This window comes from Pyxicephalus adspersus, chromosome 7 (genome assembly GCF_032062135.1).
Source record: "Pyxicephalus adspersus chromosome 7, UCB_Pads_2.0, whole genome shotgun sequence".
NCBI lineage: Eukaryota > Metazoa > Chordata > Amphibia > Anura > Pyxicephalidae > Pyxicephalus > Pyxicephalus adspersus.
The window spans coordinates 76,487,131-76,500,119 of record NC_092864.1 but is presented as its reverse complement, the minus strand read 5'-3'; the positions used below and the strand labels follow the sequence as shown (position 1 = coordinate 76,500,119).

The 12,989-nt window shown below is 38.4% G+C and overlaps 1 protein-coding gene across 1 annotated transcript in view; it reads right to left on the bottom strand.

The window, feature by feature from the left end:
• Positions 1-1,673: 1,673 nt before the first annotated feature.
• The window catches only part of TNFRSF17 (TNF receptor superfamily member 17), a 46,193-nt gene continuing 34,877 nt past the window's right edge, over positions 1,674-12,989 (bottom strand). The window contains exons 2-3 of the mRNA XM_072418992.1: positions 12,527-12,661; positions 1,674-1,974 (exon numbers count right to left, since the gene is read on the bottom strand). Of these exons, the coding sequence (XP_072275093.1) occupies positions 1,715-1,974; positions 12,527-12,661 (395 nt within the window). The 3' untranslated portion in view covers positions 1,674-1,714. The remainder of the gene's footprint in view (positions 1,975-12,526; positions 12,662-12,989) is intronic.

Below are 12,989 nucleotides of genomic sequence, written 5' to 3'. Positions count from 1 at the left end.
CTGTGTGAGGGAATAGAAATGACAATAACTGATGCAAAGATTCTACCAAATAGTCTGTAAAAATAAAGTCATGTTAATTTTAGTGCCCAAAGGAAAAAAGAGAAAGCAGGACAGCATAGGTTAAAGTCTTAAATGCTAATTTATCTGGACTCTTCATACTAAAATATCTTAGTCTGTGTGATTTGTTGACCTGTATACATTTTTTTTGAACTTCCTACAGAATAATCTATATTCTGTATCTGTATGAATAACACCATTTTCAGTAAATACGGTCAAAAGCACACCAACAAATCTGAAAAATAATGGTTAAAAATGAAAAGGAAGAAGTGTTGCAATGGCCCATTCAAAGTTCAGACCTCAACCTATTCGAAAAGCTGTGGAACTTAAGAAAGCTGTGCCTAAATTAATGCCCACAAACCTGAATTAACTGAAGCGTAACCCCCCTAGCGGTAATCCCGAGTGTGACTTGGGGTGGATTTTCCATGCAAAAAGTGGACCAGAGACACACTCAGGGTCGCTAAAAAGATGAAAAAAAAAAATAAACGCCTACATTGTTCTTTGTTGTCCCCTGGTGTCCTGCTGGTCCCCGCAGCTCCTCCAGACACGTCTTCTCCCTCCGATCTTCAGCTGGCCAATCCGGGGTTTCCCAGTGACGTCGTTGCATGCATTGGTGCGGGCGGGAGGAGTGGTGGGAAATTTAAATAATTTTGTCTTGGATTCAATACAAAATAGCTGTATTGAGCTAATACAAAGGAAATCTTGATATAATATATATAATTATATTATAAATGCTACTGTACAGTAAAATTACATGTTTTGCTAGTTTTTTTTTTTAACAGATTTTTTTTTTAAAGTTTTTTATTAAATTTATTAAATATTGGACATTTTTTGGTGAGTTATGCCTAAGAATTATGGGCCTACAATGTAAAATGTATTTCTATGCAAAAAAATGTAACTCTTTTTATGTGGAAATACGGACAGAATTAGAACAGGGGTTAAAGCGGTAAAGAAGAGTGTTCTAAAATGACTTAACAAATATGTAAGAAAATGATAAAGTCATACAGAAAATTATTACTTCAAGCTTTCACTAAAGCGGCTGAAAATGCCTAAAACAAACAGAGAATCAGACATTCCTTCAAACATTCCCTCATAGCAACCTTCCAGTTCCATGTGTTTCAATATTAGTAATGGCAGTAATTGATTCCCAGATTGCCAAAGATTGTTTTCCCTCAGGCTTTTGATGAAATGTTTTCAAGGTTTTCATTGAAATGGACATTTCAAAAGAGCACCAGCTGTCACCAAGTGACACTGAGATAAGTAGTGTCCCTGACTTTTTGTAGTAGTGTCCCTAACATTTTACAATACTCGTTTATGTCAAGAAGTATGTTGTATTTTTAATAATTACACTTTACTGTTTTTCTTTGTCATGTATATTTTTTTTTCAAAACCATTTTTAATTGTGTGCTGCCTGAAAGGTAACCTCAATGTGTCCTGAAAGGCTGTATTTTAGGTTGGCACTTTAACAGGAAAATGTCTGCATTTATTTATATCTAACATAGTATAAGTTACTATGACTAAAATTCAAAATATGATTTTTTTTTTACAGTTGGGTAATAATGTTCATAATGTATATGGTGCTCTTTATCTGTATACAGCATGTATCTGGGTCATGGTAATTATAACATCATTTGTTTTCTTTATTCAGAACCATAAATTATGATATTTTTACAAAATCATCTTCTCTCACACCTGAATTTGAGTTAAAACTAGCAGATGTTTTTGTGGTGACAAGAATAGCAGCTCCTTCCTCTACAGCTGGAAGAGGAAATAAATAGTCAGATAAGCCTATGCCAACAGTTTGCTCTTCTTCATTTTCTACAACCAGTATTTTTACTCCATTACAAGCAGACTCCACACTGTTCCGTTCCTTATCAGTGTTCTTTATAATACACTCACTGGCAATTTGAAGTGAATCTGTAAAGACAGTTTAATGAAATTAGTTAACTTATGTAGACATGTACAATTTCTGCTCTGCACGTAGTCACAGAGATAATGCAAGAAGAAAAATGTTGTCAATGCTAGAATACTTTATGTGTGAATCCAAGTTCATTAATTTCACCTTTACTTTAGCAAAAAATGAAAATACAAAAAAGTCCACTGGGATAATTTAGCTACTTCCTGATGACATTTATTGCATAGAAAGATGTAACAATTAGCAAGCATTGTCAGATAAAATTGGATATAGCAGTTGTACAATACAAAAATCACAGCTTTAGCAGCAGCTCATAGTAAGCCTTCTGTTATGAGGCTGGATTGACAAATGCAGAGAACACCCACCGTGCCTTGAGCAAATTTCTACATCCCGTTCAGATGTAGAGAAAATCCTCTAAGTCAAAGGCTTGTTTGATGGTTCTATAAATTTTATTGTGCTGACCTTTGATCTGTTGAAGGAATTATTTATTGCGTTGACAAATTGGCATACATTTTGACATTTCACTTTGCAAAATGTCTAATTTAGCTTAGTAAATAAGGTGAAATTAAGTTGTCTAATTATGTGCAATCTCATATTTTGTGACTTTTAGCAGTCACAGCTTTACCTTATTTACCACACTACACATGTCCATTGCAAAGTGAATATTCTTTAGCCCAAATTTATGTTTATAGCAGTAATGTAAACACATATTTATGTTTGTATTGATGCCAGAAAATTGTCCTGTATACGCAATTGTAGTCCTAGTGGATGCTAGTATTGCAAATTGCCGATGGCACATTGGCCCTGATTTATCAAAGTTCTTCAAAGTAGGAGAGAATACACTTTTATCAGCGAAGCTAGAGGATCCAGCAAACCTGGAATGGATTTCCTAAAAGTCATTAGCTATTTGATAGCGAATGTTTTCAATCCTGGACTAGATCCATTCCAGGTTTGCTGGATCACCCACCTTTACTGATGAAAGTGTATTCTCTCTAGCCTTGGAGAACTTTGATAAGTTAGGGCCATTGTGTAAGCCAGATTTAGTGTGCCATCCAAACGTTACATTAAAAATGCTGCAATGCTCACCCATCCTAATGCTGGTCTTATGCTACTTCTATGTGGGACCCTTCAAGTTGCTTTGTCATCATAGCTAGGTTGAAATTCAAGTTCAACCACTAGGAAAATAAACATACTAGAAACCAGCATATTCCAGATAAAACCATATATGCATAGTTGACCCAGAGGAAGACACACAAAAAAACGGTTATAAAACACTGTTTAAATGATCCCAGCAGGGGAAAACACTCCTTCCTGGCAATTGAGACTATTGGATGTTTCCTGGATCAACAGTCTCTGGTGTCAAGAGGGAAGAACCTTACTTACTGCCTTCCAATTTACATAATATGCAATTGAAGTGATGAAAAATCCAATTTTGTAACATGCTCCTATCCTCCCTTATATATGGCAAGTCTGGACAACCCATGTGTTTATGAACCTAAACACATTGTTCCCCATAATTACTTATTTAGAGAATACATCATATAGCACAGATTTTAACTGGGTATTAGGGCTTTAAAGTAAAGATAACAGAGACTGTTAATCCAGGGAATGTCTGATTGCCTCATGGAATCAAGAAGGAATTTAGGAATTTTTATTCCCCTGTTGAAGCAAATTGTACCAGTGTTTTTTTTTTGCCTTCCTCTGGACCAACTATGTCTTATAGGGTTTTAGATCTGGGATATGCTTATTTCTCTAGTGGTTGAACTGGATGGACTTATGTCTTTTTTCAACCTAACCTACTATGTAACTATGTAACCTCTCCCTTTTTACTAGTATCTACCACTCTGCTTTCAAATATGCCATTATTCTACCTATCCTGAACAAACCCTCACTAGACCCCTCCCTACCTTCTAGTTATCATCCTATCTCCCTTCTCCCATGTATTCAAACTTCTTGAGCACCAAGTTTCTACTTGACCCTCTCCAGTATTGATTTCAAGCTGCCCATTCCACTGAAACAACCCTTACTAAAGTTGCCAATGACCTCCACAGAGCTAAGTCTATAGAAAATTTTTCTCCTCCTTCTCCAAGATCTTTACTCCGCTTTTGACACTGTTGATCAGCCCCTTCCAACAAAATTGCTCCATTGGTATCAGTGACACTGCTCTCTCTTGGTTTGCTTCCCATGTCTGACTGCTCCTTTCAAGTTTCTTTCAATGGCAATTCATCCTCTCTGTTGGTGTTCCCCAAGGGTCAGTCCATGGACCAGTCCTCCTTCTATGTACACCTCTTCACTTGGTAGTCTCATGTCTTCCTTTGTATATTTTTATATTTCTAACTGTTAACATTGGTATTCGTCCCTCCCTCCAGGCACTTTGACTTGGAGTCACCTTCAATTCTGCTCTCTCATTTACCCCCCATATTCAGGACATTTCCAGGTCCTGTCATTTTCACCTGCGCAACATCTCATAAATCCCCTGCTTACCTATCCTCAGAGACCTCTGGCTTGGGGAGTAAAGCAGTGAAGGGGTAATGAGGAGATAATGGAGTGATTCAGGACATTAGTTGTGGTTGTTCAGGAGGGAGGGCGGGGAGGAGCTTGATAGGTGATGTAAAGGATGAAAGGAGGCGGGGGAGGATTACAAGGGAAAATGAGGGAAGAGGAGTTTCTACCCACCCTCCAGGGAGGTTGGAAGATAAGCAAAGAATGGGCGGACAGGGTTCTCAAATGGGCAGTCTTTTGGGGTAGTGGACAAATCCTGCTTTTTTATCCACCTTAATATTAGGACTGAATTAAGATAAAACTATGTGCATGGAAGATTTAACAGCCTCAATATATGGTACGGAAGAAAAATTTTAACTTACCTGGCAAGATAGGAAGCAGTAGCAAAATACTAATGATAAGATCCTTTGCCTTATAAAGTATACATAAAAGTGTGTTATGTGAGGATCTATAGAAGATACAAGATATTAGCTTCCCTTTTTTTTCTGGTGTGTTACCCTTTGTTGTTATTGTGTTTGGTGTTTTTATATTCTGAAATATGGTAGGATCTCTGTTTAAGAATGTGGTGTTTCTCTTTTTATTTTTTTTTATTTTCCCTTTTTTTAAAAAAGAAAAATGTAATTGGATAAATAAAGAATATTAAAAAAAAGTAAATGGCCAAATATGGGACAAGCTTCTGCCGAAACTTCTTGTAATAAGCATTAGAAAAATCGATCAGGGCCTGGGGTGTTATGTTGATTTTCTTTCTGTATAGGAACAGGATTTCTTGGTTGGTCTAAAACCCGTTTGTGGGCTGACTTCAATCTAGGGAATTTGAGGTGATTGAGGGAAAAATCTCCTAAACCGCGGAAGGGCAAAGTGGTAAAGCAGAGTCATAACATTTGAAATAAAAGTCCCCAAATTCTGCCAATAACATCTTTGGATTCTGATTACATTTATTGAAAAAGGTTTCAAGGACTTCTCCTATCTGGGGGTTAAACAGAGATTGAGTTTAATTTGCAGGACTTTATTCTAGGGTGTAGGTCAAGGTGAGGAGAACATTTCTGAAGGAAAATAGCTTATGGTACTCTTTCAATTTATTTTCCTCTTCTTAGTACTGGGACTTTTTAAGCCTGGAAGGGAGAGTGTAAAAATGGCAGCCCCTGATGGTAGGTGTATGAGCTTCCCAGGTATTAGGAGAGGCTATAGCATCTGGGTGGGTGTAACAAAAAAAAAATAGCAAGAGAAAAATTTCAATAAAGACCAGTTTATCATTGAGTAGGTTGATATTTAGACACCAGCAAAACCCAGATCGCCCCCTCCCCGACCAATCAACATAATCAGAATCAGAGAGTATGTAGGCCTCAGAAATGAAGGGAATGGAATGATAGGACACAAAAAATGGTTGATTCTGGATTTTTGCTGGTGTGCCTCAAAGTAATGTGAGCAATACCTAGAAGAATGGTTAGCTTCCCTCCAGACATCAACCAGATCATGTAGTCATAAGAGAAATTCTAACCTGTTGCTCCACTTTGGAGGGGTGTCTATGTCAGTGGTCCTAAAGTAGATGCATAATACACCACAAATGTAACCAAATGACCTCCTACAGAGTCCCGTAGAATGTTCATCTTCTAAAATTGTGTTTAGAGCCAAAATCAAACTTAAGCAGTCACAGTGAGAACCCAAAAGAACCAAAGAGGTCCTTTTTGAAGAGGTCAGTTTTTGGATCTCTGCCCTTTTTTTTAATTATAGAAAGCATAAATCACTTGTTCACCAACAGATAAGTTGTCAGGCTGTCCTCAGAGAGGTAGTGCAGGATCACCCGGGACACCATGTGTTCACCAGGGCACCCCACAAAGGGTGATGGGCCGGTAGCCTAGAGGCCACCAGGCTCTTTGCTGCTGGGTGTCACCAGGTCATGGCCCTCGGGGTTACTCTACCTGAGGAGGAAAGACAAAACAACCTTGGTGTGGAGACTGGCAGAAGGCAAAGCATAGTCCGGGTCAAGGTGAAGAATCAGGGCAAGCAAGCGGGGTCCAAGCATACACCACATCAGAAATAACAATGGAGCTCAACGCAGAGTACCAAGGTAGCTGGTGCAAAGTCAAAGCACCAGCCATTATTACAGTCGCAACTAAAAAAGCCTTTGCCTCCTGAAGGAGTTCCTTCTCCCTTGGCTATGTATGCAAGACTGCCCACAGACATGTTAGGCCAGGAAGTGATGCATGCTCTGTCAGGCACAGACAGAAAGCAAGTGCTGTGCTTAGCGTCTCGAAGGGGCAGACAAGCAACGCAGGATGTTTAGTGGGGAGCGCCGCGGGGGGAACTATCAGGTATTGTGATATGTTAATTTCTCCTCACTAAAAGCATAATGGTATTACCGGAAATACACATTTAATATTAAACATAAGCAGAACAGTTTACCTCCTCATAGTGCAATGTATTCATATAAACATCCATCAAGCAAAACACTCATTTAAGAGAAGCTAACACTTGTCAGTATTCAGAACATGCCATCATCTTTTGACTAGCTGGAACTCTTGACCCTCCTAACACTATATAAGCAATGACTCCAAATCACAGGGGAGGATCATAGAAAGTATATAAGGCTGGTTTGTTGTAGATTTCACCAAACTCTTGTTGGACACAGGACTTGATTACTGACTGTTACATTATAATGTATACAGTGGTCTATCCTTGACACTCGGTGTCACTTTGGCTGATGCATAGATGGTAAGAAGCAAGACTATAAGAGCAAACTCAATATAGTCACCATTGCGCTGCCTATGATTGATGCTTTTAGTAGAGAGTATTTCCAACACAGAGACAGCAAGTACAGCTATTGCTGCTCTTTATGGAGGAATAAGCAGTGAAGACTTTGCACTCACCTGCAATAACCCTGACATTTTCTGGAAAAGTACCAAAGGGACACATAAGAAAATCTCCAAATTTTTTTTTGTGTTGATCTAAATGGGTGGCACACATCTTTGATCTCTTGAATCTGAAGGTCCCTGCACCATAATAAAGGACCCCATACAACACAAAATGCCAACTGATGTCCAACAGCCCTCAAGTTGTACAGGATAGAAGCACAGCAATCACAGAATACAGCAAGCTCAGTAACAATGTGTTGCTTGAATGGTCTGTTACACCTTAAAGGACCCTTAAAATAATAAATAACCAGGCTTTAGTAAGATTACTAGTATAGCGGCTGCTCTATGTCCAGGAAGACAAAGAAGCTTTGACAACCATTGTATTTTGGTAATGCCCCACATTAGGATTGGGCAGCTCAGCTACTGCTTTGTTAAACAGAACCTGCTCACTTGCATTTACCTCCACATGCAGTACCTCTGCTTCTCAGTCCAGGCCTATCTGTTATCGTTCACATACATAAATTATAATATAATAAAAAGTAATATAAAAGTAATCTTACTAAAGCCTGGTTATTTATTGTCACTCTTCCCGTGCATCCACTTCAGCACCAGGCCTTTTCTTAGAGACCGCTCTCCTGATTGAGTGGGTAGGGTCCTTTAAGGTGTAACAGACCATTTAGCAAATAAATCAAAAACAATAAACATTGCAGAGGCGCCGCCATATTTACTTCTGCCCAGCTACGATCTTCAGCCATCTTTATTAGCCCTGTCAGAATGACAATTCTGCACAAGATTTCATCCAACCCCAACACACACAAGAGAAGCTAGGAGTTTACACATTAACCAAAGCTGACTGTAAGCATGCGCAGCTCATTTTTTTACATTTTCCCTATGGTATCAGGCAGACTTGTAAGTGCAGAAGGGACATTGTCAGTCTCTTGCTTGAGTGGGACTTTAGTTCCATTTTAACTAGGGAACAAGGAAAAAAATGTTAATATGCAGTGAAGCTGAAGCTAAAAAGCAATTACATTTGTTGCCGACAAGAACAAAAAGATCATTTTAAGGGCTAGGGACTTGTGGGTCTATCAAATATGAACATGTGGGGTAGATAGGCGAATATACAGAAATATGTAGCCCGTCAGAATGCAATTCACAGTGTATTCACATAATAGTAGACTATAGAACAGTATGGCAGGATTGCACACTATACCTCCTTACACTAAATTGTCAGCTCTCCCTACCCTGTTCCAACACACTGCTTCAAGCCACTATTTTATAATGAGGAAAAGGGTACATCCAATGCCCCAATTATTGGCCATTCTAGGCATGAAGACCTGCATTTAAGGCCAGACAGTGTATTATGGATGCTAAAACTTTGGTCCTGCGTGGAACAGCTAACTTTGAACCTTTTCTTATCTATGTGGAACAGCAAACTTTGATTATCTGCAAATAGATATCCAAACTATATTTGTTTTCGGTCTGTTTAGTCAATGATGCTCATTGAGGGTCTTCCCTGATATCAGTCATCACCTAAAATTAATGATCATACTATATTTTTCTACAATTTTATTGTAATTTGGTGTCACATCTGAAAACTGAAAGAAATGGCTTGCAAAGGTTTTAGGTCTATTTTCAATTAGATTTTATTTCAACGTATTCCACATTAGTAACTAGTCCAGACTGGTGTTGAGATTGAGGTGCCCTAATTGCTTCCTTACTCTCCGGAACTGTGCATGCAGCCACCAATTGGTAATGAATGAGGGCAGCACTGAACAGATCAGTAACACCATCCTATGTAAAATGTTTAAACACTGGTGCAAAATGAACCAGTGCATCTGTAGATCAGTTGAGTGGCTGGCAAGATTCCAACTGTTAGGCGGCGCACAGGAATTGATGTCCTGTCCCTACATGTTGTAACAAGTGAAAGATGTTTAGGCAAATATTTTTTTGCTACATTTTTGTGTAAAATTGAGCACACTCCATTTTTTCCTGGATTGTATATTAATAGTGCCATCCCCAATAATGTGAACTATGTGTAAAAAGGACAGAAAAAGCTGGGGTTTGTTGGCAAATATAATATATAATATACACCTGGTAGAAATTTTAAAATCTAGCCCAAAATTAGGACCAAAGATCAATTTTAAAGTAATCAGTAAAACTGATATATTTTAGTACCTTAAGAGAAGGTTAGTTATCAATCTGTAAAATTCAATTTTAAAAGTAGGATGGAAAATTTTCCTAAAAGAAGTAGGCAACAGCCCAAGCATATTTGTGCTTACGGAAATACTATTGTCACAGCAAAGATGTTTTACTTCCTGCTTATATGGCTTAGTAATTAGGTGTAAATTCATTGAACTGTGAAGAAAAATCGCTTGGGTTATTTTTCAAAGTTTTTTGCTGAAGAACAGATGTAATGGGTATGCAAAAAAAGGTACATATATCATACATAAAAATCCCAAAGCTTTCACTTTGAGTTTCTGCTATTTGTACAAAAAGTCCTTTATGACTAATTGTGAGGTTTCTTGATAAGAAACAATGAAAACATTTTAGCTATTTTCAAATGAATTAAAAAAAAGTGATAAGGCCAAGTGTAAGGATCAGTCTGAGGGCTTAGGTTAAATTTTACAGTTTAATTGAAAAGCTTAGTATGTTAAAGCTTAGCCTACACATTTGTTTAAATATAGGACAATACTTTTTTTTTTTGGGGGGGGGGGGGGGCACAGAAAAATATAGGGTTAGGATTAATATAGGCTTGACCTGAATTTTGTGTGTTTAACTTCCCACAAACTTGCAAAATTTGTGTCAAATTCTTGTGGGATACATTCTGAAACAAAAACAATGCATGTTCTGTGGTCAGCAGGTCTTTTATGACCCAAAATAGGGCTTTATAAAGTTATCATACTAGTAAAATTAAACAAACTTTATTGTATTATTTTATTATTTTTTTATTATACATACAAAAAGATACATCAATTCAAAAAGACATGTATGTACTAAACTTACAGCACCCCATATGTTCCCACATATCAACACCAGTGAGCAACAAGATCAAGACCAGGACATGAAGGTCTTCTAAAGAAGTGGCAATCATGGTGTATATAATATATCTTAGTCTATCTAGGGATTGATTTGAGACACACAGTACTGCTTATTGAGTAACACTGTTCTTGTGCTGCCATGCTGTTTCTATTCTATGATTTTGCTTTGTTTTTTCTATTACCTTTTTCAAATTTTTGAAAATGTTTATTTTTCTTCTCCACAGTCTTGCACAGCAGCATAGGACCAATTGGGAGCAAGGCTGTCAGATAACGTGCCAGCAGTCTGACACTAGTTGTTGAAACTCTTAGGAATGATTTCAGGATATGTTCAAAGTGGAAAAAAATTGATATTAATTTGACTTGGATATGAGGATAACTTTCCCTTCTTTGTTACCAAAAAATGGCCACCAAAGGCTTGCTGAACATAGACAATGATCGATCTTCCATGAGTGGATGCCTGAGGATCCTGATCACATTGACCAGTTTGACCCCTGGTGATATTTACTGGCCTAAACTATTTACAGCAATCTTCCTGGAGAGGGGTTTAGATGTAAACAACAAACTCATCTCAGCCTGGACAGTGATGGACTTTGTGGCTTCTTGAACAAGCCTTCACTAATGAAGGATCAACAACATGATTTGCATTGGACTTGTAGTTGGATGTGGTTCAAAGGAAGAAAACTCTGGTTTGCTGTGTGAATAAGAATGACCACGTGCTAGGTATAGCGCTAGACCCCTTCTTTCTCCCATCCCATTCCTTTCAAACTTATCTTTAATACCACAGATTCCTCAGTTGCGCTGGAGAAGTCCTTGATATAAATATAAATTATATAAATTCCAACTTTAAAAAGAGGGGAGTATTTAAAGCCCCACTCATTTGTTTGATGCTTTTGAATATTTATAGAACTTGCATTCTGTGCATCTATCGGAATATATACATTTTTTATTAATGGTGCCATGTTCCTTCCAGGGGTGTAATCATAAGAAAAAGAAGAGGGGGCACAGTTCTATTCATAACGTGCCCACTCCACTAACCCCTTCCTATGTGTCACTCAAAGAGAAAGAAATTTCCCCCAGAGTGACATCATGATACCAGAACCCGCCTGGGTTGTGTTCAGAGAGACAATCCACTAACGGCCCTGAGCCTGCAATTGTATACGGAAGACATGGTCTGCCGCTCTGGCTGGTGTGTCCCACCCAACCTCGCTCCAATACACCCCTGGTTCCATCCCTCCCAGTATAAAGGTGGTGGGGGGTCCCAGAGCAGCCAGTGTCAGTGAATAAAAAACTGTTGAGTACATAGGGTAATGTTAGGAGATGCTTATTTGGCCGGCGATCCTGTGCTGTGTGTCATCATAGTAACAAACCACATTTATTCTATCCAGCAATGTCCCTTGCAAAGCAAGGAGATCAAATAAATAACAGCAGCCACTTCCCTTTATTCGAGCAGCCTGAAAATATATTGTCGTCATCCCCCCACTCACTCTAGGGGCAGATTAGTTCTGCACAGTCATTGGCTGCTAGGGCTTTTGTTGCTAGAGTGTAAATTTGTAAGATTTACTGTAGCTGACCATGCCTAGTTTTGATCCTGTGAGTGGGTGCTGCCTTTTTTGCCTGTAATCCCAACTCTTCTTTGTATTTTGGACTTTGCTGGAATCATGGTACTGCATTATATATTGACTCCTGGTCCTCTGTCAGTCCTTTACCAGACACTATCCCTTAGTTTAGTAAAGGGCACTACTAGTTTTGATTGTAGATCTCTGCCCAGTCAACCCCTTAGAATTTTTTACTGGGGGCTTTTTCATTTTATTTTGACGTTGATTTGTGATCAGCAGTTACTTTTTGCTATTCTACTATCCCTTGCAAACTTTTTTTTTTACTTCAGTGCTTCCTTTACAAAAATAGGGTTTGAATTCAATTTAATCCCCCCCCCCCTTCCCTCTTTGCAGTAACAGACCAGGCTACATGCCTGTTAAGATAGGTGATTCTGAATTTAACTGATGACCAGGATAAAAAGTGTTACCAGAACAGTTAAAAGAGTAGGATAGGTAGGTAGGATTTAAATCATCTACATTTTTGTGACAACTTTATTGGTTGTATAACAATACATAATTTATTAGTCAAACCTGAAAACAGTTCAGTTATAATATAAATATGCTTACCTCTGTGTAACTTCCTTTTCCTTGATCTATGCAGAATAATGGTTCCTAATGAAACAATTGATATTAACAGCACTAACATGACCAGCAAGATCCATATGATACAGGGTATGTCATGAATCGCTGTGCCAGATACACCTGGAAGAGAGAAAGAATCCTTAGTACATGGTATTTACAGAGATTTGCATTCCAATTTTATTTGCACCGTGTCACATTCTCAAATGTCAATGAGGTGACATTCTCTGTCTCTTGGCTAAGTTTCTATCAGTAACCTCCACTGATGAGTTTAGTACCTGCCTTTCTAAATACATCCTTTCCCTTCACTGCACCTGATAGCATACAGCTGGGTTAGTTCCACCCATTGATCCCCATGGGACCACCTTACCAAAGCTATAAAAGTAACCTCCCTCTGCCCTGCAGGTGTTCTTTTTCTGTCCTCGCACCAGGACCAACCTTTTCTTACCCC